The following is a 25785-nucleotide window of genomic DNA, read 5'->3' as shown; positions in this document are numbered from 1 at the left end:
CTTAGATGCACCCAAGTCTTCAATTTAATAATGACATCTTAATTGCCAAATCTCAAGGTCTTAAGTATAATCCTTCTTGACTTCTCTATAGCATGTGGCAGTTTACTACCTTCTCTTTCTGGATTCTTATTTACTCTCTGGGTTAATGAAAACAATGTTACATTTGTCACATATAATATGCATATTTGCACACTTACAGAACCTGTAAACATACATTTAAATCTAATTAATAATCTTCCAAATGAAAAATTTTAGTGGGTTTTGAATCTATTTATTAAAAGAATGCAAATGCAACATCTGTTTAGTTTATAGGAACTATTGATAGACATCAGGGAAGAAGGAAATTTACAACAAATTTACCACAAAACCTTTACATAATAAGACAGAAAAATGAATATCATGATTTAAGTAAGTGCATTTATTCCAAAGATCTGTATATCTTTGCAATGTATATTTTTCAGCTATTATTAACTAATAAGATCAAAAATAAAAACAAATTGAACTTCGAATCAGGTCTTTGGACTGATTGCTATACCACAAAGTATTAAACCAGGATTTTATAAAGTAATGAATGAATAAAAAACACACATATTAATGCTTACTACATGTCAAGACTGTGATAAGCATTAGTGATATAAATACAAAAAGGCAGTTTCTTCTCTCAAGGAACTCACCCTCTAATTTGAGAAGACAACACAAGTAGGAGAGTTGAGCTGTAGGATAGTTGGAAAAGACACAATGTCTGATGGATGCAGCTACTGGACCACTGACAAACACAGGAGTTTAGGCATTAAGATGTCTGCCCCCCAGGAGTGGTCTACCACCTCTGGAAGGGGCAGGGGAGGAGTAGATCTAAGGATTAGAGTACAGAAGAAAAGCATTTTCTATTACACTGTATTCACTAAAAATATCATCCTAAATATTTTAGTAAGATCAAAAAGGCTTTTGTGTTATTAGTAAAAATTATTTTCAAAATATTTCTTGTGCTTTTAAATTCTATTTTTGTGTATTTCATAATGTACATCATTATTAGAATAGTAATATATATTGGCATCATGTACACAAAAAACATCTTGCTTATAGAAGTGCAAAATAAAAAAAAAAGTTTGGAGATTGCAAATCTAATCCTTCTAGTTTTGAAAATCTACAAACCTTTGATTTAAAGGGTTGAAGGGCAGAAGTCAAGAACAGGGAAAAAGTCAGTTAATGGACTATTAAAAGTTGGCTTAGACCCAAGATTAGTTTTGGAACCTGATCTTAGTAGATGTGGCTTTTCTTTACAACTGTCTTACATTGTAATTTTTGAAGCATTTTATGTCAAGAAATACTTGTTTTGGACAAGAATTCTTAGAGCTGGAATATAAACTAGATTCCATTGAACATCAACAAAAAAGGAATTATACTGTAGAAGCTCATAGGAATGGCAAAGTATTTGGCCTGGTCAAGATAATCTGGAGATAAACAGCAAGATAAGGAAAACAAAATAATTTATTTCTCCAAATTTGATCTAGGTACATCCTTGACTATACCCTTGTGATTTCATATATTTCATATACATAATATATACTTTTGCCAGATATATTTCAAATATTGTAGGCATGTATGTGTGTGTGTGTATATATGTATAAAAACACAGCTACCAGATAGATCAGCATCTTCTTTGATGAACTGCCTACAACACTGAGAGTAAAACAAGGTTATTCTGGACTCCTGATGCATGGACATTAGGAAGGGGGACTGGAAAAAAGTTTATGGGATTGGAAGGAAGGTTTTTAACCTTAAAATAAAGTCCTGTATTTCTGAAAGAAGTTGCTATTTTAGCTGTGCTGTGCGCTGGAAACTTGGCGTTGACAAATGCCTCCTGTAAATATCATTAAAATAAATACAGATTTTCTCTCTGTACCAACAGTGGTCAGACCTTATCCGGTTTGCCTGGACGATTTTAGGGAGATTTCAATTTTCCAGCATATTCAAACACGATCATAATTTAAAAATTTCAAGAGGAGACATTTTTATTAACTTCCAGCCAATTAATAAGCATTTATTAAGCACTTGCTATATACCACTGTGCTAAACGCTAGGGATAAAAGATCAAAGATGGTCTTTCCCCTTTTTCTCTTCTTTCCCTCCCCCCCCCCCAAAGCATCCTTTTTCTTTTTTTTTCAACTTATAATAACTTTTATTTTTTTATTTAATAACCTTTTATTTACAGGTTATATGCATAGGTAACTTTACAGCATTAACAATTGCCAAACCTCTTGTTCCAATTTTTCACCTCTTACCCCCCATCCCCTCCCCCAGATGGCAGGATGACCAATAGATATTAAATATATTAAAATATAACTTGGATACACAATAAGTATACATGACCAAAACGTTATTTTGCTGTACAAAAAGAATCAGACTCTGAAATATTGTACAATTATCTTGTGAAGGAAATCAAAAATGCAGGTGGGCATAAATATAGGGATTGGGAATTCAATGAAATGGTTTTTAGTCATCTCCCAGAGTTCTTTTTCTGGGCATAGCTAGTTCAGTTCATTACTGCTCCATTAGAAATGATTTGGTTGATCTTGTTGCTGAGGATGGCCTGATCCATCAGAACTGGTCATCATATAGTATTGTTGTTGAAGTATATAATGATCTCCTGGTCCTGCTCATTTCACTCAGCATCAGTTCGTGTAAGTCTCTCCAGGCCTTTCTGAAATCATCCTGTTGGTCATTTCTTACAGAACAGTAATATTCCATAATATTCATATACCACAATTTATTCAGCCATTCTCCAACTGATGGACATCCATTCAGTTTCCAGTTTCTAGCCACTACAAAAAGGGCTGCCACAAACATTCGTGCACATGCAGGTCCCTTTCCCTTCTTTATAATCTCTTTGGGATATAAGCCCAGTAGTAACACTGCTGGATCAAAGGGTACACAGTTTGATAACTTTTAAGCATAGTTCCAAACTGCTCTCCAGAATGGCTGGCATCCTTTTTCTTAAAGAGAAAATCAATAGGAAAAAAATTAGGAAATATCTGTATAGATAAAATACAGAATAAAAGCAATGCCTGAACAAATTTCCTGAATGACAGACATCACTTCAAAAGCTCCACCCCCAGGTAGAACATTCTCCTCCCCTTTCCTCTCCTCCCTGTCCCCTCCCCTCCCTTACGTTACATTTCCCAATTCCCATAATTCCTAGGACTACTCCAGACTCGAAACGAAGGGGGCGGGGCTGGAAAGAGCACAAAATCCGCCCTTTATCTTGTTATTGGTTAAGAATAACTAGTCCCGCCCCTCGGGCCTGGGACAGGGCTTCCCTGTTGGACGAGAAGGAGAGGCGGGGTGGGCGGAGTAAAATGGTCGGCGGGGAGGCGTGGCCACAGCTGCCTGAAATCGCCCCCTGGCTCTCCTGGCACCATGTACCGTTCTCTCCGAATCCTTCTTTTGCCTACCAGGCTGTTGCAGCCTTGTCCTCCGGGCCCCGCTTGCACGTCCTGCGCCTTGCGGCGGCCTGCCATCGCCGTTCGAATGGTGAGCGTCGCCTGCTGCTCTTGTGCCCTCCCAACCCGCCCCGGGCTCAGCCCGCAATGACCTTCACCCTGTCCCCCGACCCAGAGTGAACCTTAGTGAGCCGGGCCAGGCTAGGCCAGCGCCCGAGCCCTGGTACGGGGGGTGCGAGCTGAGGAAGGAGATTGAGGCCTTTTCTGCGTGCTCTTCTCACGCCGTGGGGCTGGGAGCTTAGAAGTCATCTATTCCCGGACCCCTGCCAGTCCGTAGTACGGGAGGCCTTAGGAGCGTGTGCGCATGCGTTGGCGTGCGGGACCCTCTTCGGCCCCTGCCTGTAATCCAGGCTTGTCTGCTTGCACACCCGCACTCTGTTCTGTCTCATACTTTCCTCATCAGTAAAATGGGATATTCTGCCTTATTCCTAGGTGTGTTGCGAGAATCAAATGCAATAATATTTGTAATGTGCTTTGCAATTCTGTGCAGCCATTTTTACAGCCATGATATTGGAATTATTGCTGGGCTCTTGCGGTTCTGAGGCCCATTCCTAGCTTTCTCTCTGAAAAACCTCAACTTCTGACTAGACGATGCATAACGTACTCTAGGAAGTGACCTACCCGGAAGTGTCTTTACAATCTGCACTTGAAAGCGTGAGGAGAGGGTCAGATTGCCTAGAAGGGTCAGAACCCTTGGCTTGCAGGGCGGTCCTTTAGGAAACAAGTATGCGATGATCTTATTAGTATTTAGTGCCCTCTCTCTCTCTCTCTTTTTTTTTTTTTTTTTTTTTTTCTATTCTTATCTGAGAGAGGAGGTTAAAAAAAGGGGGGGGCTTCAAAATCCTCCTTGCTGCCACGGGGATAAACCTCAAAAATATATAGAATAAAAAAGTATTTTGTGGTTCAAAGCACTGGACTTGGAGTCAGGAAAACATGTTCAAATTTGACCTCTTTTACTGTGTGATCCTAGCTCTTAACTTCTGCCTCGTATGTAAAATAGGTTTAATTATTGTACTTATCTCCCCAGGTTGTTGGGAAGCTGAAATCAAGACAATATTTGTAAAGTGCTTTGCATGCTTTAAAGTGCTAAATAAATGCTAGCCCCTGTTGTTGTTCTAAATACTATTCTTAAGATTTTTAAAATTCATTATTTTTTTTCAAGCTGATTTCCACAGTATTACTGAATTTAAAGAACCTGACTACAATAGTTTTGACTTTTTTTGAAAAAAGCTAGTTATAATTCATCAATTAGTTATAATTGACAAATGAGATTGGGTAAAATGTTTTGTAGTTGTAAAGTTTCGTGGAAATATAAAAACTGTTATTTGGAGAAAAATTCAGTAGAAGAGGAGTTTAAAGTTCCAAGTCCAAGCCGGTAGCTACTGCTGATTTGTTCAAATGAGTCTTTTTCACTTTTTAGTTTTTCAACTTAAAATATTGACAATATAATCTAAAAAAATAAGAAAAATTTTTTAAAAGTTGAGATTGTATATAATCTCAATTATATATTATTTTTTAAAATATTGTTTGCTCCTTGAAAGTAAGGACTATTTTTTGCCTTTCCTTTTATCCTCAACACTTAGCACAGTGCCTGGGACATAGAAGCATGAAATGTGCTTGACTGACTTTAACAGCATCTATGAACTCTCTGGTGTTTCATTAAAGAAACACGTGAGAAACTGTTGAAATTGTTTTTAATCTCTGTAACTTGGTATTACTTCATGATACAATATACAAGGCTACTCTGTTTCTAGCAAGAGTTTCACTTCTCACTAATTTTCAAGCCCATTTAATTTATGAATCAGACTTAAAGTTGAAGAGATCTTCTAATTTACCTTCTTCCTCCCCTCCCCTTTTTAACACCAGACGAAAGCTGAAACCCAGAGGTTGTAACTTGCTCAGTCACACAAGTAATAGTTGTTAGAACCAATTTAAACCCAGCCTCTCTGACTTAAGAATATTAAAGTACATCTTGGCCTATGTCCTACTACTTTTGTGGAGAACCTGGAGAGTGAGTGGCTGGATGAGTACCTGAATTTGCCTTGCTAGGCACAAGAAAAGATTTAAGGACTCCACAATTCTCTGAGTGTGCTGTTATTAACTTAACCTATATAAAGAAAACTTATTGCCTTATTCCCTACTCAATTATAGAGAGTCTTACCTGATTGATAAACAAGTTACTAGTTTAAAATCAATTATGCCTGACCCACAAAAGGGTCACTTGTGTTTATTCCTATCACTTATTAGCTAGTTCCATAATAAGTCCCTTGACCTCTTTGAACTCTTGTTTTTATTTCTTTAGAAAAAGGAGGATAATAGTTGAATTTTGTATTATAGAAGTGATTATTACACAAATATCATATAAGTGATAAAGATGAATTATTACTACCAGACTTCCCTTCATTATGTTATTTTCTTAATATCTAACACCTATAAAAAAACCTAGATATATAAAATATGGTGAAGAAATATATTCACTAGACAGTTTCTAAGTTCCTTTCTACCCCGAAAAAGTTATATGTTGCTTGCTTAAAGCAAATGATATTGCCAGCAAAATTATTAGAGATTTATGTCTAGAATTAAAAAAAAGAATCACAAATAAATCTGGACAACACGAAGAACTGGTGCTTGTTTACCTGGAGTTGTGTTGAAGCAGTGTCTGGAGTCTGCCCATTCTCCTGACAGTGCTAGACATTTGGGGGTCCTGGTATTAGCATTTACCTGCCTCACCACCCAGGGGTCTATCCCTGGTTCACTGAAGCAGGGCTTGCTGCTAGCTTTCCGGGACACTTCCTGTTTTTCACTGTGCTCTCCCGTTTACCTAAGTGAGACAGACTTTTTCTGCTGATTAAGTTTTTTTATGATGTTTGGAGGTGAATATGGGAGAATTACTGCAATTTATTGTTTACTCTCCCATCTTGGGTCCCAGAAGTCCCTGCAATATATTATTTTGTTTGAAGTCTTTGAGGAAAATCAGGCCTTAAACCGATATGTAGTTGGGAAAAGATGGTTTTTCAGTTGTATCCAACTCTCCTTGATCTCTCTTGGATTTTCTTGGCAAAGATACTCACATGGTTTGCCATTTCCTTTTCTGGATCATTTTAGAAGTAAGGAAACTGAGGCAAGCAGAGTTAAATGAGTTGTCCCAGATCACATTGCTAGTAGTATGAGGCTATATTAAAAACTCATGTCTTCCTGATTCTGGGTCCTGGGCTTTATCTGCTTCTTTAAGAAATTATTTTTCTTATTACAAGTTTCTTTAATATATCACTGAAATATGTTAATAGATTTATAAACATTAATTATAAACATATATGGTTAAATCAAACATTTATTAAATGTTAAGTATGTGAAGGGCCTTAAAAGCCAAAAGAGTTTTATATTTGCTTAAAGTGGCAATAGAAAAATTCACATGGTTAAATTTGAGCTTTAGAAATATTATTTTGTCAGATGAGTTTCACATAACTTTGTGAAACTCTCCTGCCTACAAGGGAAACTAGTATCCTATGTAGATTGCAGATTTTAATTTTGTAATTAGATTCAGGGAGGTGATATAAGTATGTAAAATGCTGACTTTAGAGTCAGGAAGACTTGAGTTCAAATCTTCCCTGAGACACTTAATAGATGTGGGACCATGAGCAAGTTGCTTGATTGTTCTCAATTTTAGTAGTTTCACTTGTAAAATTGGAATAATAATAATATTCTTTTTTCCTTTCCTTTTAATGGATACAACTTACTCCTTTGGAATTTGTGTGGCTTATCCCCTAGCTTGTTCTACTTGTACCTCTTTATCCTCACCCATTTCCCCTGCCTATTTCCTTGTTTTTCATTGTATTTCTATATCATCTTGTCTGTGTTTGTCTTTGTCTCTCTGTCCCTTTATCTCTCTTGAATCCATCTCTCTTTTATCCAGTTGAGATGAAAGTTGGGTTTGTTGGATGCCCATTTCTCCCATCCCTTCTTCCCTATTTGAAAACCCTTCATCTGTATCCCTACTTTGGCATATTGTGAGTTCTCTTCTCTTCTTTTTTTCCAAATGGGAAAAATAATGGCAGTATAAATTATAACTACACTTCTATGACTCTCGGCAATTTTTCCTGTTTGGTTTTCTTTGAAAAAGATTATATAGTAGAATGAGAGGTAGGTAATTCTCTTCATAATATTAACTAGTCAAAGCACCATTGACTAGGCAGGCTGCTTAAAGAGAGAAATTGACTTTTTTTCTATCTAATGTATATATGCATCTTGTTCTTATTTTGATAAAAATATTATAAATGCGAACTTTAAAAATATAAGAAATGTCTTTTTGGAGAGTGAACAAAATTTAAATGTAATTTCAAGCTTTTTTTTTTTTTTTTTTTTTTGACTTATAAAAGTAAATTATTTACTCCTAACAGTTGTTTTTATTATATATGAAATTGATTATGTTCTAACCCTTATATCTGATCTCATTCCTCAGGCAAGCCAAGACTCATTCCGGATTGAATATGATACCTTTGGTGAACTCAAAGTCCCAAGTGATAAGTATTATGGTGCCCAGACAGTGAGATCTACATTAAATTTTAAGATTGGAGGTGTAACAGAAAGGATGCCAGTGAGTAACTTTATTGGAAGATTATTATGTAATTTGAAGTGAAAAGCTATTAGGATTGTTAAACTTAAGATGATTAAGATCTGTTACACTCCAGATAAAAGAAGTTGGAGCTTTCTAAAGTTTAATATGGGGTTGTTTTATAGAATCTCAGAATTGAAAGGGGTCTCAGAGCCTTAGAAGTGGGAATGCAGCACAGCATTGGGCCAGCTATACAAAGGCATATTGTCAGGAGATGAAATGTTGTATACAGGGAATATCTGCCAAGGTGATACAAGTAAAATGGAAAGTTTATAAGGAAGATTAAGGTAAAATAAGACTGGGAAGATAAATGGGAGCCTGTTTAAATAGGTGGAGTTTATGTGTTACACTAGAGGCAATAAGGAATCATTATAAAGACTTGAATAAAAAATGACAAGTTTAAATATCAGCATATTAGCTTTGTAGAAAGTGGATTGGAGGAAAGAAACGGGAAGTCTGGGAACCCATTAGTATCTTACAATAATATTATGAGGGGTAATGAATACTATTTTCTAGTCTTGAACCTGGTTGGTAGCTGTGTGAGGAAATAGATGTCACAGTCACTTTGGAGATTAAGTTGCCAAGATTTTGCAAATGATTTGAGTAAGAGAGGGGAAAAAAAAAGATTAAAGTTGCAAACTTCACTGAAAGGATGGTGATATCCTTACCAGAAAAAGGGAAATTGGGAAGAGGGATAGATATAGGGGAAAATACCAGTTCTTTCTTTGAAATGTTGAGTTTAAATATACATAGAATATCAGAGTACTGTGGAAAGAACATTGGACCTCCGAAAAATAACTTCTATGCTCTTCAATTTATCTTTAAAATAAGAAATTGGAGTAGATTATCTCCACCATTCTTTTCAGCTCTAAGTCTATAGCCCTAGAAAAAATATACCATTTGAAGATGTTAAACTGGTACATGGTAATGGGGGACTAATGGAAAATATGAAATTGAAATTGTGAACTCCATTATAAGTGAAACAGGAAGACAAAGGAGTTGTAGCTGAATGGAAGAATGGCTTACAGATGCTCTTAGCAGCTACATATAAAAGAGTTGAAAAATTTGGTTTTGTCATGTACCTTAGGACAACAAGAAATATTTCCTTCGATACTTGGAATATTCATAATAAGTTTAAGCAACAAGACTACTACAAAACTTTCATGAATGTCTTTTCAGATGATTAGAGATTGAGAAATTCCATGTAGAACTTGGCAGTATCTTCCAAAAGCATGTTAGTAGATACATTAATATTGTGTGTACCTTTGATGGTTTTAGGAGAGGTTAGTGAAAAAGAACTTGTAATATTTATTGGTAAGAAAAAAGAAAAACTAAAAGCTAGTAGAATATATTACAGTAGCCGTGAGTCTACATATGATGAATACCCTCTTTTAGAATAGAAATGGAAAGCATTGGACAGAGTGAGAACCAAACAACCACAAAAAATAAAATTAACTCATGAAATGACTGCTTTGTAATATTATCTGTTAATGTGCAGCCAAACCATTGACTAATTAAAGTAAATGTCAAAATCATTTCTGAATAAGGGAAAAGACTGAAACATGACCTGATACCATTGTGTAATTGTAGTTGCAATAGTCCTTTGCAGCCATCCACCTGTTCCTTTTCTCTCCTTTATACCTCTTACTTTGGGCATAGTAATTCCATCAGTTTTAGCATTATATCATATAGGGTTAATTGACCATTTATGGATTGCCTCACTACTCCTCTGCCCCTACAGACCAAAACTCTTTCCCCTAGCCACTGATCCCCTTGATATTGTCTCTTATTAGAATCCCAAGTTCTTTGAGGGCAGAAACTATCTTCCCTTTCTATGTTTTATCCCCAGCACTTAGTGTGGAGTCTAGCACATAGTGAGCTCTTAATAAATGCTTTTAAATTTTAAATTAAATCTAACCTATTAAAAATTAATGGGCACTGAAAAAATGGGAGGGGGGGAGTTAAGGAAAAGATTGCTATTGTTTATCACTATTTTTTACAGAAATTTAACTGACATATAGTAATCACAATGGGGAGCACATAACAGCCAACTAATCACCTATCTAGCAAATAACATCCTCTTCGAGAAGAAATATAGAGTAGCCATGGAAATAGTAATTTAGATTGCAGGTTCATTTGTAAAAACATTATGAAAGAGGATTTTTTTTTAGAAGATTACAGGTAATGCTGCCTCAAAAACAATGCTTATAGAACAATGAAGGGAAAAAATAAGTCTGTAGAGAGCTTAGTTTAAGAGATGAATTAAATCAGATCATCCCAAGACAAAAGTAGAAAATAATCCTAAGTAGATTTGTTTTCAAATTTTCTATTATTGTCCTTACAGTGTCCTGTTTTCATCATCATATAATAAAACTGTCCCAAATTATTTTGGAATAGTCCAAAAGCATTTGGTTTTATAGCAAGGTGCCAAATAATGCTATGTGATATAATAATAATAGTGATAACTAGCATTTATATAATGTTTTTAAATTTACATAAATCCTGGTAACATTACTGTCTCATTTGATCTTCACAACAATCCTGGTATGTAAGGGTATTACAAGGCGCATAACAAGAGTATCCTGGATGAACATGTGGAAAGAGAACAGGCTTTCACAGTTTTATGTAGCAGACTACATATTGAGTCACACAGTTTACTGAATGTTAGAGAAGTTACAAGATGCTATTGTATGATATTTTTAATGACCAGTAACAGCAAAAAATCATTTGATTTAAATGTATAATAATAAAATGAATAATTTGAATAAAATGTATCTCCTTCAACAAATCATCTCTTAATGTTATGATAATGTAAAAGACCTTCATAGGTATGATTAGAGGAAACTTAGTTCAAGAACCTTTTGTCCAGTATTATCGAATGAGATAGAAAGTATAAATATGTTTTTTAAGATGTTTATATTTGTAATTGCTGTCTTAAATGAAGGCCAAATGGAAAAAGACTCTTCTGTAAATGGTAAAAATGCTTTAAATACTCTTAATGAATGATACATTGATTGTAGCAAGAACCAGAATAATACAAAGCCTCAAAAAAATTAACTACTGCTGAAGCTTTGTCAAGGAATAAAGACGGTCTGGTGACTATACCATGACATGGACTTAGAAGTTCAGTCTATTGAATTCCTTTTTCTCAGGAAATCACTGCAAATAGACACTGACTTAGTTTCTTAACTGAATAAGAGAAAGAAAAGTGGGCTCTTGCATTTTGGATATTGTAAAGTTCTTTTCATTATAGGATGCTTTTCATCTTTTAAATACCCGAATTTTTCTGGTAATAATATGTGAAAAATAAAGAAAATCTGTCCAGACAGGTTAAGTCCAGTAGTATCAAAAATTTCTAGGAACTCAGGAAAGATAAAGATGGGGAAAGGGCCATAGAATTTAGAAATTAAGAAATTATTACTTTGGAAAGAACCATTATAGCATAGCAGCAAAATCAAAAGTAAGGTTTTAAGATTTGAAAGGTGAATTGGAGCTTAGGGAATAGCGACGATAAATGTAGATGGATTTTGCAAAGAGTCTGTGAAAAGGGAGGTGAGATATAAGGTCATAGCTCAAGGGGATGATAAAAAACACCATTTTCAAAATTAAAACTGTGGGTCAATAAAGAGATACATAGTGGGCACAAAAAGCATATCCTATTTTTAACAGAGACCTGTTCATAAAAAGTGGCATAGTAGGTGTCATCTGGAAAATATCTCCTCAGGATGAAAGTGGGTTGTGTAATGAGAGAGAGGGGTAACAGATGGATAACCAAAGTGTTAACAAAATGTTAAAAAATGTGTAGTAGAAGGCCTCTAATATATTGCATATATTCTTTCTGGAAGATTTAAAGGATGGGAGAGACAAGAATCAAGGATGAGCAGGGGTAAATGAGTTTGAGTTCTTAAAATGTCAATGTAGGGAGTAGCCCCATTGGTAAAAAAAAAATCGGCTATTGAGGTATATGAACAACTTTTGGGGGATCTTTCATAAATTAGATTTTTTTTAAATTTAGTCATATTTTTCATACTGTAGAAATAAGCTTATTATGATGATCTCTCATTGGTTATATACAACTATAATTTTTATCTTCTAAATAAATTTGAGATTATCTTGATATCAATTTTATTAGTGGGCTCAGCTTTTAAACCTGCATAACCAATAAATGTAATGTGTATTTTGAGAAACATTCTAACTGTAATTACAGATCCCAGTCATAAAAGCATTTGGCATCTTCAAGCGGGCAGCTGCTGAAGTAAACCAGGATTATGGCCTCGATCCAAAGATTGCTGGTGCAATTGTAAAGGCAGCAGATGAGGTAGGAGATACTAAATATGTTTCTTATATCATCAGATCTATACAAGACTGAATGATTTTAAAAAAAAAATTGTAGAGATTGGTGGAAGGCCACTCTGGAGCATTATTTTATGAAGATAAAAGTTTTCAAAACAGCATGACTTGTTTTCCAGTTTTGCTGTTTTGTTTTTGCTTTTTTTTCCTTTCCCAATGGTAGTTTTCCCTGATGTTGTAGTTAAATTTTTATTTTTTAGCTTCCAGATTTTCTTTAACTGTATGATCTTTGATTAGCTTTGTGATTAACTTTATGAAAAAAGTTACCTGGATATTAATGCTCTTAATAACAAGTTACATACATATTTTGCAAAAATGCTTTCCTTACAGTTGTTATTTAATGTCAACTGCTATCAGTTCCCCTTTTACAATTAAGGAAACTGAAATTCATGGTTTCCTTATATTGTCAGAGAGGTTAAATGTTTTACCTAGTCACAAATGTTTGGGTGGGGATTTTAAACCATGACTTTTTATGACTCCAAGTTTAGTGTATTTTCCACTGATAATTTCTTTTTTTGGGGGGGTATTTTCTTATCTAAAGAACTGATTGCTTTAAGTAATAAACTCCAATTTTTGTTTTTTTTTTTTTTTAACTAGAAGTATATAATTCATATTTAAAAATATGTGCAAACTGTAAACTAAAGCATGAAAATCATCTTTTCTTAATAGGCTTACAGTCATTTAAAACACAGGTACACATGCATGTATATGCACACTCAGGAAGAAGCAATAGAGAAAGCAAGACCTGTGTTAAGTGACCATGAGATGAAGAAATACATATCTACGAAAATACATATCTGACCCTAATTGATCTGTTGGGTTTCAACCTAGTAAATAATAACAAATACACTTGTGCTGAAAAAATGAATCTCAACATTAACAGCCATAGTATCTCTTTATTAATTGATCAGACCTTACAGATGAAGAAATTGTAGTTTATGCTATTTAGGAAGATTAGTTTTTATATTTTAAAATATTTGTAGAGTACAGTATTACTATCTACTTTGTGGCTCTGATTCACCTATAAGTTGTTGACTTTTTTTCCTTTCAATTTTAGAGTTTCAAATTCTTCTTGTGCTAGCCCCTTCACCATAAATTGAGAAGGCAAGCAATATAAAATTCCTTATACATGCAAAGTCATGTACAACATTTCCATATTAGCTATGTTGCCAAAAAAAAAAAGGCAAGGAAAAAAGTGAAAAAGCAATCTGCTTCACTCTGTACTCATATTCCATTAATTCCTTCTGTGGATGCACGTGGCCTTTTTCATCATGAGTTCTTTAAAATTGTAGTGGATCATTGTATTGATCAAAGTAGCTAAGTCTTTCATTGTTGATCATTGTTACAATATTATTGTTACCTTCACTTGCAAATTCTCAATATTAAATAAGAGAAACCATTTAGTCTGACCTACAGATGAACAGGAATCTCTCTACATCAGATGGTTCCTACTCTTGACAAGAATGAAGACTTTTTAAAAAAATATTTTTGAAAAATTGTGGACCCCAACATGATAGAAGTTAAGTTGTACTGATATCTGTTGACTGAAAATATGTATAATGACAAAAATCACTATGAATTTAGTAATAATGTACCTGTATTTTTAATTGGAGACAGTAATAAATGTAATAAATATTTATTTAATATTTACCTTATAAGAGGAATTTATACTTATTTTTATTTATGGACTATTGGACTTTTTGTTACAACATTGTAGCCCCTCAGGATCTGTTGCCCATAAACTCGTAACTGTTGCTCTTTGTGATCCAAAGAGGATCCCTGCTGACAAAGCCCATTTTACTCTTATTCAGCTCTAGTTTTTAATAATCTTTTTTCTTATATTGAGTCAAAATCTTTCTCTTTACAACTTCTATCTATTGTTCTTAATTTACCCTGTGTTTAAGCAAAGAAAATCTGATACCTCTTCCATGACAGCCCTTTGAGTTGTGACACCTCTAACTCTCCTGTTCATATCCCTAGGTCATAGAATCTTGGGCCTTAGATCTAATGTTATCAGATGTTAGCATCTGATCTGATGTTAATCAGAAGTCTCTCATTTTACAGATGGGGAAGAGATTAAGATGGAGAAAAGACCATAGAATTGAGAAATTATTACTTTGGAAAGAACCATTATAGCATAGAGGTGAAATCAAAAGTAAAGTTTTAGGCTGTTGAAAGGTGAATAGGAGATTGGGAAATAACGACAATAAATGTAGATGGATTTTTCAAGGAGGTGATATACAAGGTCATAGCTCAAGGAGATGATAAAAAACACCATTTTCAAAGTCAAAACTGTGGGTCAATAGAAAGATACATAGTGGGCACAAAAAGCCTATCATATTTTTAACAAGGACCTATTATTGTGATATTAAGTGATTTGTTCAGGGTCCTATAGAATTGACTCTAAATCCAGCCCTCTTTCTATTGTGCTCTCCTGTTGCCATTCTTCAGCCTCTCTTCACATTGTATGGTCCCCAGGGCCCTCAACATTATGATTATCCTCTGGAAACATATCAATGTCCTGTTGTTGTTGTTTGCTGAGGGAATTGGGGTTAAGTGACTTGCCCAGGGTCACACAGTTACTAGCTATTAAGTGTCTTAGGCTAGGTTTGACCTTGCCTTCTCCTGAATCCAGTGCTCTAAACATTGCCCAATCTAGCTGCCCCATCAATTTCCTTTCAAAAATAGAGTGACCCAGTTCTGAAAACAATAATACTCTAGATGTTGTGTGGCCCAGAAAGAATACAGCAGATCTTTCAACTCCCTCCTTTTGGATACTGTGCTTCTCTTATTGCAGCCTATGATTATGTTAAGCTTTTTCAATTAGCATGTTTTAAAACTTAATTATTTTGAACTTTCATACCAAGGTGTCATTGGCATAGTTCATAATTGTATGGCATAGTTCACAAAGCATTAATTACATTGTGAAGGGAAGGAACATAGATTATAGCTGAGAAAAAAGATAAGCTGACTTAGTAAATAAGAAAATGTATAAATAGTAGCTAACTTACATAGAATAAAAAATAGATAAAATATTTGTTATTTAATCTTGTTTTTAAAATTTTTTTTTTAACTTTTCAGGTAATAAGTGGTAAATTAAATGACCATTTTCCTCTTGTGGTGTGGCAGACTGGATCTGGAACACAAACAAATATGAATGTCAATGAAGTTATTAGTAATAGAGCAATTGAAATATTAGGAGGAAAACTGGGGAGCAAGGATCCTGTGCATCCTAATGATCATGTCAATAAAAGCCAGGTTAGTAAATATGTTCCAATTCTTTTCATTTATTTTTAGATGAAGAGAACAGTAAAAATTCCTCAGAAAGCAAAAATTAAACCTTTCTAAAAACAAAGAAGGTTAAATTAACTCATTTCTTTTAATAAGACTTCTCATTAGGTATCTTTGTTTTAAACAATATTTTTGATTCTATTTTTCTCAGATTTCTTAGAAATCATTTTTAGGAGGGCATGATGCATTTTTCATACAGATTCAACATCTTGAAGGTGTTCTAGACAAGGTGAAAATTATATTATTTTTTTTTAAATCAGAGGCAATCAAAGTGATGGTTAGCTTTGGGAACTCTGGAAGATTTGGGTTTGAGTCATGTCTTTGTCCCTTGCTTGCTGCATAATTCTGTGAATCATTTAGTATTTTTTGTTGCTACAAGAAAAGATGCTAATCTCCATTGGAAGAGTCTCTTGTGTCATTGAAAGCATAGGTGCAATTCCTATCCCTTTTAAATTGTCATTTAAGTAATTATTATTTTCAAATTTCTTACTTTATAGAATTTTCCAAAGAAAGCTATTGTGTTTCTTTTGAAACAGATATAAGATTTAGAAAGGATATTGGAGGAGAGGGAGGAAGGTGTGACTGAACTTCTCCCTTCCCTATCTATTTCAGGATTTTCTTTTCTCCTCTTTAGTCATCTATTTTGATGGGCGAGGAAATTGCTATTCTAAGTAAATTGAGTATACTTTGGGGGCAGAACATATTTTCCAAAGCACTTTTTTTATTGTTTATGTTATTGTAACTGATACCAAATTGGTAAAACATTTAATGGAATTTTTAAATAGAATACTAGTTAAAATGGAAAATCTTGTAAAGTGGGTAAAAGGTAGATTAAATGACACAAGTTTGTTTGGATTGGAAAAAAACAGATCTATTAAAGTTTTAGTATGTGTATACATATTTTCCTTTCTTGGCTTCTGTTGGTAAAGTACTAGTGCAAAAGGCTACAATATAAGTTGGGAAGATTTTCTCAAAGTCAGCATTTAGAAACTATCACTTTAGTGAAGAATTCCTTGGATGTCACAGATATCCTGATAAATGGAGCTGAATACATCAAGTATATTAAATTACAAAGCTTGCCCTTTATATCAGCTTTGTGTTGGAGGGCTACGGAGATGTCTTTTTTTTTTTTTTTTTTTTTAATATTCCTTGGATATTTATAGGATATTTAAAAGAAGCCTTTAAATTAAACATCATAGCTTTAATTTTTAAAATTTTAAGATTTGTTTCTAGAACTTTTGAAATAGAAGTAATGCAGACAGATATCAACTATTCTTTGTTTCTTTGGTATTGTCTATTAAATACTTCAGTATGTGAACTTACCTCAAATCTTTCCATTTAAGATTTAATTCTAGAGCAGGTAAGTCTAAAGAAGTTGAAGTAGGTAGAGATTTGCAAGAAATAAAAAAGCATCATGACCCAAGGAGTTGATAGCTAGTGAGTTATACAATGGAAGGAACATACCAGATTATTCCTTATGTGTTGATCTCCTACATTGATAGATGATCAGTTATATGTGAAAAAATCTTTAGGTGGACTTAAATTTGTGTTGTGATACATTGTATTTCTTCAGTAACTTAGTATTTTAGACATTTTTAGTTTTATTCCTCTACCTCTGGTTTTAATTTTTTTTATTAGAGCTCAAATGACAGTTTCCCCACAGCAATGCATATTGCTGCTGCTACAGAAGTCCATGAAGTATTATTACCTGGGCTGCAGAAGCTTCATGATGCTCTGGATGCCAAGGCCAAAGAGTTTGCCCAAATAATTAAAATTGGCCGCACTCATACACAAGATGCTGTACCACTTACTCTTGGGCAGGTAAGAAATTATCAACAAGAAAAAAATGTATTCAAGTTAAGACAATTTGCAAATGCATTACACTACAAAATTATTTTATACCACTTAATTATCATTATATTTAAGTTAACACTATTTCAGAGGCAGTTTACACAATTCATGAGCAAAGGGTTCTGCTTTTGCATTTATAGTAGGTAAGAAGTTCTTATATATTAATAATTCATTTGCTACTTGGAACATTTCTGTGATCTCTTCTTTCACAGAAAAGGTTTATCTTGTTTACTGTAGCTAAATCTTATTTTGTTATACAACTCTAGTCTTATGTGAAAGGATAATCACTTCCCAATTTGCTAGATTATTTTCATATATCTACAAATATTTGCTGAATACCTGCTGGATGTGAGGGATATGAAAGTATAAAGCATGAATTCCTAAATTTAATTTACAGGTTAGAATCCTGATTTTGATGGGCAAGATTCTTAAACTCTTTTTACTTTTATCTCCTGTGGCTAGCAGAGTAGAGTATCTGACATATTGTAAATGCTTAAATGCTGGTTATTTATTGATTGCTTTGTTTAACATGATAGATGTGAATTAAAAATTAAAATGTAAATTTGTAGATAAAAAGAAAGATTTAGTGGAAAGAGCATTGGATTTGCAATTAGTTGACCTCAGTTTATTTTCAGTGCCTCAGTTTCCTAATCTGTAAAATGGATGGGTAGAAATAAATGATTGCTAAAGTCTCTCCCTCCTCAAAATCAAGTAAACTATTGTTGTTTATTTAGTTTTTTTGGTGTCCTATGTTGTTTATTTTTGTTCTCTATCATTTGGATTGTGAATTTTTTTATAATTTTAGTAGTGAATTTGTTCCATAATATAAGAATGTTTTCCCTTCCCTTTCTTCCTCATTAAAAAAGAAAATTCTTTATTGATCAAAGTAACCATAATAGTCTAAATAAATTGGATATATGTAAATTCTGTAAACTTTATTTGAAAGGCAAATCAGATTCTCATACTGTTAGGGTGAATTACAAAACAGATTTGGTGTTTATTTTATTGTTTTCTCCTTGATTTTTCTTATTTTCAAAGGAATTTAGTGCTTATGTTCAACAAATGAAATATGGAATGGCAAGAATCAAAGCAGCCATGCCAAGAGTATATGAATTAGCTGCTGGAGGCACTGCAGTTGGTACAGGACTAAACACTAGAATTGGCTTTGCAGAAAAGGTGGCTGCAAAGGTAGCTGCCCTTACAGGTAAGAGAATGAATGTGGGACTCAATATTGGTTTATATCATGCCCTTCTGGGTGGGTGGTTGTTGTTTTTGCTTGGTATATATATTAGTACATCAGTTTTTGCCATTTTCTTTTTGACAGCTTGAATAGTTAGAAAATTTAGTTACATCTACTTATGAAAACTACATTAATTGTATTATAATATTCAATTATGTTTCCTATGAGAATGTTTTTTGTCTAAGTTTCAAAACAGGGCAGGATGATAGGGGAATTTGGAATTTTGTTTGTATTGTAAATGTAGTGTTTTAGATACTAGTTTATAACACTTAATTTCTTTGCTATTTTCTTATCTCATATCTTAAATTATGCCCTCCATTGCTAAAGAAAAGAGGGCACTGTGAATTAATTTATGCTTTAAAATTATGTGTGTTCTGTTATTGCTTGTTAATAAAGTGTTCTGTGATGAGCAACATTAAAATCAAATACAGTCTCATAAATAAAAGGAATAAAAAGTAAACATGTAATATATTTTTAGGAGTATAGAAAAATGTGCTTTACAGAAAATATTTTCCCTTGATATGACCTTCCTACTTTTCCTTTAATCTAGAGCTTCATAAATCTTCCTCTCACAATCCCGTTTATCCTGAGAAATTTGTACCTAGTTATATAGGTGTAGAACCATAGATTTACAAATCAAACATTTACTGATAATAAATCATAATTTTGTGAGCTCCACATTTAGTTACAAGACCATATATGAACTTGCTAACAGTACTTTAAAAAACTGAGCTTTATTCTGTAGCAGTCTCCAAAGATTTTTTTTTATAATGCAAGTAAGATTTGGTGGATTGGGGAAATGTGGGAAATGATAACTCATGAGCACATTATTACTTATACAGATTCATATATCAGAATAGTACAGTATATAATAAAGTTTTGAGGAAAGGACATTTAGTTCAGTTTGATGGAGAAAAGGTTAACTGACAAAGATTAATTCCAAGGTGAACTCTGGATCCCATCATTCTGCTAGGTCTACCTAAGGTGGTGCCAAGCCTTAGAAATGCTTCAATCAATACTGGTTAAAACATATATTTATATTATCAGTTCTTTAGTTGTTTGAAGTGCAATAATTCTTTGATATTTTTAAATCTTAGTTCTGGTCAGATTTTGACTTTTTTTTTTTTTTTTTTTGAAGAGAATTATATCTTGATTTAGCTTGTTTATAAGATTTAAAAGATAATTCCATCTTAAATAATTCTTTTTCTTCTTCTTCTTCTTCTTCTTAGGTTTGCCTTTTGTTACTGCTCCAAATAAATTTGAAGCATTGGCTGCTCATGATGCTCTAGTTGAACTCAGTGGAGCCATGAACACTGTTGCCTGTAGTTTAATGAAGATAGCAAATGATATTCGTTTTCTGGGTTCTGGTCCTCGCTCAGGCCTAGGAGAACTGCTCTTACCTGAGAATGAACCAGGAAGCAGTATCATGCCAGGTAACAAATAAGTGGCAAAATTTTAGTTCAGCTTTTTAGTCTTTTTAGTGACTATTATTAGAAGTAGTAATCATGTAATTCAAAAGTCAGTCTTTGCAGACAGGCTGTTTAAGGCATTTACTCATTTACTTTGTCATATTATAGAAAGACCTTCCAAAAGTGCTGTAAGTCTCTACTATATAAGTTCCTATTGGAGATTTCTATACCACTCTTATATAAGTGCAAGAATCTAATAAAGGTCTAAAGTGTTATGTCCCTTAGCCCTAGAGTAACACCCTAGCCTAATTTCTTCCGCACTTTGTCCCACTGGGAAGTAGTGTTTGAGGCCACTGACCACTTTTGTTGTCTTACTAATTTTACTTTAATATGAGGTTCTCATCTTTATTCTATATTTTAGAAGTTTTTAGAATTATGTTTACGCTTTTAATTTTCAATTATTTGACATGAGAAAAAAAATCTCACAACAAATATCAAATGCCTAACTGGTGAAAGGTAGTACTATGCCATGCATAGCCCCCTGCCCTCAAGCAAAGGGGTAGAATGGGAAAGGAGAGAATATGAAAAAACTGTGCTGTAATGGCAGTGTCTTGGCTTGGAGTCTGGAAAACCTGAGTTCAAATGTGGTCGTAGATATTTACTAGCTGTGTGACCTTGGGCAAGTCATTTAACCCTGCTTGTGTCAGTTTTCTTATCTGTAAAATGAGCTGGAAAAGGAAATGGCAAACCACTCCAATATCTTTGCCAAGAAAATCCCAAATAGGATTATGAAGAGTCAGTCATGACTAAAATGACTCCACAACAAAAAAAAGTAACATTCTGTAATGGGAGTGAAGTGGAATAAGGCTAGTTACTATGATAAATTTTGGGAGGAAGTTTCAGAGAAGACTTCATGTAGGAACTAGTTAGTATCTTGAGTTGGGCCATGAAGTAGGGGATTCAGTGGTCATTTGGGTCAGAAAATCTCTTTGAAACATAAAGGAGGAATATAACATAAGCAAAGGCATAATGAGCTAGGAGAGGGCAAGAAACAGCAAAGAAGATAACAAGTAATATGATTATTGTTGTGTTAGAAATTACTCTTTCATTGGCAACATTTTTCTTTTTTCAAAGGAAAGGTGAATCCTACCCAGTGTGAGGCAGTTACCATGGTTGCAGCACAAGTAATGGGAAATCATGTTGCTGTTACAGTTGGAGGCAGCAATGGACATTTTGAGTTGAATGTTTTCAAACCATTGATAGTAAGCTTTAAATTTAATCTTTAATGTATCTTAACTTTAAAGGACACTTGTCTTAATGTATATCTTTCATAGATTATTCCTGAAATACTCTATCATGTATCCTGGAAGCAAATACAACTTATAGACAGTAAGAGTATTAATGTTAACCAATTAGTACTTGGTGTCTTGTACATAATTTAAGTGATTTAATTATATTTTAATGCCTTAGAGCAATGCTCCACTGCATCCAGTTAGCATGTTAATATTTGGTATAACTTTAAAATATTTTAGATGAGTCATATTCACATCTAAGGTCCTTAAATATTTAGTGCTTTGTATGTAGATGTTCTATAAATACAACTCATTTTTAAAAGTCTAGTTAACATAAAGATAATTGGCCTTTTACATAGCATTTAAGGGTAGTAAATCACTTTACATACATTATCTTTTTTGCTCTTCACACCAGCCTGGTATGATTGGTACTATGAGTTTTTCCCATTTTACAAGGGGGAAACTGAGGCTCAGAGGTACTGATTCCTGTTTTCCTCTTCTGCTATCTACATCCAGACAAAGAACTGATGGACTCTGAATTTTTTTCCACCAACTTTTTTTCCTTTTGATCTGTTTTCTCAACTGCTGCTGTTATAGAAATATGTTTTACATGATAGCCTCTCTACAATGTATATCAAATTGCCTACTATTTTAGGAAGAGAGAAAGGGAAGACGGGAGTAAAATTTGGAATTCAAAGTCTTGTAAAGATCGGTGCTAAAAATTTATCTTGATATATAATTGGGAAAAAAGTAATATAATTTTTTTTAAATGAGAAGAAATACTATGAACTAGCATTTAAGTAAAGAAAAAAAATTGTCCTTTAGTTCTCAGAAAGGATTTTTACTGGATCTCTATCACCAAGGCTACATCTTCAGCCCTTGCTGAACCTATATCAGAGAAAACAAAAAAATATGAAAGAGTGTGTGTGTGTATGTATATGTGTGTGCACATGCGCGCGCATATGAACTGATCCCAATTCAAATTGCAACTCATCCCTGTCTGTCCATGCAGTATCACCATTGTTCATATCTTCCTAAAAGTTTGTTATGGATCCATTCAGTATGAAGTTTTGTAGGATATTTATCTACATTTATTTAAATACATATTACTATTTGTGAGCTTTTAACTTAGGCATTAACATTTCTTTTTTGTAGATTAAAAATGTCTTAAATTCAGCAAGACTTCTGGGGGATGTATCAGTTTCCTTTGCTGATAATTGTGTGGTTGGAATTCAGGCTAATATAGAAAGGATCAACAAACTAATGAGTGAATCTTTGATGTTGGTGACAGCTCTTAATCCACATATAGGTAAGTACTGAGGGAAGATATATAATGCTTAGGCCATGATTTAAAAAGAAAGAAAACAAAACCATAAATGACTTTTGAACACTTTCTACCTCAGCAAACATTCAAAAATTTTCCATTGTCTTCGATCAGATATATACATATATACATATACATATATATATATGTGTGTGTATGTATGTATATATGTGTGTGTGTGTATATATATATATATACACAACTTACTGAACATTGGTTTAAGACCTTTTATGATTTTTTTTAATCACAGTGGAATTCATATGGCTCACATTTATAGAATGATGCTTTACAATGATGTCCAGCTAGAAATGTCACTAGATGGCACTTGTTCTCCATTAATTAATAACTAAATAATTGGCAATATGTACTTTGATATTCTTGCTATGCAATATTGTTTCGATTTTTTCAAAATGTGCTAATTTTTGTCTAAACTCATTTCCTTCAGAAGTTGAATTTTAAAATACTTTCCCTTTCTTTACCTAGAATAAAATGTGTAAAACATAATATAGAGAAACCATGTTCATATATTGACAAGCCATGTAATTCTTTCTAGATAGATAAATTTTGACTTGAGTGGATATTGTGGGCCATATTTTGTGGTTGTTAGGGTAATTTAGAATTTTTTTTTCATAATAATGAGCCAAATATTAATATCATTTTGTTGTAAATATTAGTATGTAGTCTATGTGTAAATATTCTCGCCTTTATAACACTGAATTAGCTAAGTAGATTTTATTTTCTTTGATGTCAACTTAATACTAATTTTGCAGTAATCTGACTTAGGCATCCCTTGTTCTACTTTATCTTAAACACTGCTACAGCAGTGAAATTTATCAGTTTAAATGTTTTCTCACAACTTCTATTATATTCTTGATCATAAGAATTTGACATTTTGGAAGGCACATTGTATTTTTATGTCTCATCATAAATTCTAGAGTTAGCATTCTTAGGACTGTCACAATTGGTAAAGGGTTGTCTTTCACTTTACTTCTATACTTACAGGGAAGGCATCTACTGTTGCATCTGATGCTAGCTTTTGGTTTTATGTAGATTTTTTTTATCCTATTAAAAAAAGATGCTATGCTTACATTTTAGGGGGCTTAGCATATGCATATGTCATAATTTATTATAGGCTTTTCTTATAAATTTGATATAAATTTTAATTTTTAAATTTAAATTTTAAAAATTTGATAATTATGCTGATTGTGTTTTCTAATGAATCACCCTTTTATTTCTGGTGTAAATCTAACTTGGTTATAGTAAAGATTTCATTGTTTTTGTTTTAGTTTTTAATGATAGATGCTCTTTTTAAGAAATTAGGTGCTTTTTAACTAGCATTTGTTTCTGAGCCCTTGCATTGCTGTCCCCAATTAATATATTAAGTAAATAATTAAAATTAAAATTTTTAAATGAAAAATAAAATCTCATAAAAATTGCATAGTATAGCAAAACAAATTCCCACATTGGCCATGCTCCCAAATGTATATATAATTGTTCATCTTAAGTCCATCACTTTGCTCACAGGAAATGAGTAGCATGTCTCATGTTCATTGAAATACTCGGGACTCGTGGTTTATCATTACATCAGTCATATTCCAAAGTTGTTTTTCTTTACAGTGTTGTGACTGTATAAATTGTACTTCTAGTTCTGCTTACTTTACTCTGTATCAGTTCAAAGTGATCTTCCTAGTTCCATCTGAAATAGTCCATTTTTTTATTTCTCATGGAACACAATATTCCAGTTTTCTCATGTACCAAATTCTGCCTTTCCTTAATAGGTAGGCCCTGTCTTAATTTCTAGTTTGGGGCTAAAGAGCTCCTACAATTATTTTTACTTATTTAAATCCTTTTCCTCTTTGCTTTTTTCAGGAGGTATAGTGCTCGTAGTGATATAGCTAGATAAAATGGTGTACACAGTTTTAACAGCTTTTGGAATATAGTGTCAAATTGTTTTCCATATTGTTCAGACCAATTCACCATTCCACTACATAGCATACTAAAATGCCAGTTTTCTTGCATCTCCTCCAAATTTTTTTTCTTTTTACATCATTTTTACCACTCTGATCAGGGCGGTTTTCTTTTTGCCATAATTTTTTGGGAAAATTTCCAGTTGTTATTCGTAAAATTAGTCTACTGTTGTTTTTCTTCTTCATCCTTTCTTAGTTAAGGCACAAGAAGGCTTTTGGCATGGCTTGTCCCAGAAAATAAAATTTGAGTCTTGGTTTCATATCTAGAAGCTAATTGCCACAGTACAACACTGTTAATGTAGAATTAGACAGGGTTTATTGAAAGCTTTATTTTAAAAGTGAACTGTGTTTATTTTTTAGGTTTATTTTGCTGTATTCTTCAACATACATTTTAATAATGCCTTATAGCTGCATTTTTTGTGTGTGGAACCAGCTCTTTATTTTCTCTTTATTTTTTCCTTCAGGATATGACAAGGCTGCAAAGATTGCCAAGACAGCACACAAAAATGGATCAACATTGAAAGAAACAGCTATTGAACTTGGGTATCTCACAGCAGAACAGTTTGATGAGTGGGTGAAACCCAAGGACATGTTGGGTCCTAAATAATCTATTTAAATAAGCATTTGTGTAAAAAGAAAAATTAAACTGTTGAATTTTAAAAGAAATCTAGCAGCTTTTTTCCTTGTTTTGAATATTATTTGTCTTTATTAAATTGTATATATCTGACTAAAAATACATGAGTCCTTAAAAAAGTTGTAAAACATCCAAAATATTGGATTCTTAGTCATTTTGTCTTTTTTTTTTTTTTTCTCCTTTTATTTCCTTCCTACACACTAGGCCATAAGGTTGAGTAAACCTATTATTTGCTTCTCTTTGCCCCTTCCAAATTTTTTCTCTGTCCCCATCCCATCAACAATCTCTCTTTCTCTCTTCCTTTGAATATCTGTC

At 33.3% G+C, this 25785-nt stretch overlaps 1 protein-coding gene across 2 annotated transcripts in view; it reads left to right on the top strand.

The window, feature by feature from the left end:
* The window catches only part of FH (fumarate hydratase), a 35610-nt gene extending 10108 nt beyond the window's left edge, over nucleotides 1-25502 (top strand). The window contains exons 1-10 of one of the 2 annotated variants that reach the window (XM_012547933.3): nucleotides 3357-3531; nucleotides 7960-8094; nucleotides 12320-12430; nucleotides 15544-15720; nucleotides 17392-17574; nucleotides 18643-18808; nucleotides 20074-20277; nucleotides 21388-21515; nucleotides 22701-22854; nucleotides 25301-25502. In XM_012547933.3, the coding sequence (XP_012403387.1) occupies nucleotides 3418-3531; nucleotides 7960-8094; nucleotides 12320-12430; nucleotides 15544-15720; nucleotides 17392-17574; nucleotides 18643-18808; nucleotides 20074-20277; nucleotides 21388-21515; nucleotides 22701-22854; nucleotides 25301-25443 (1515 nt within the window). In that variant the 5' untranslated portion in view covers nucleotides 3357-3417 and the 3' untranslated portion in view covers nucleotides 25444-25502. Of the gene's footprint in view, nucleotides 1-3356; nucleotides 3532-7959; nucleotides 8095-12319; nucleotides 12431-15543; nucleotides 15721-17391; nucleotides 17575-18642; nucleotides 18809-20073; nucleotides 20278-21387; nucleotides 21516-22700; nucleotides 22855-25300 lie in introns of those variants that run through there. The other variant, XM_031966956.1, reaches the window with a different exon arrangement.
* Nucleotides 25503-25785: the final 283 nt, after the last annotated feature.

Source organism: Sarcophilus harrisii, chromosome 4 (assembly GCF_902635505.1).
Source record: "Sarcophilus harrisii chromosome 4, mSarHar1.11, whole genome shotgun sequence".
Lineage (NCBI taxonomy): Eukaryota > Metazoa > Chordata > Mammalia > Dasyuromorphia > Dasyuridae > Sarcophilus > Sarcophilus harrisii.
Note: the sequence above shows the minus strand (reverse complement) of the source record. Positions and strands in the feature narration are given on the sequence as shown.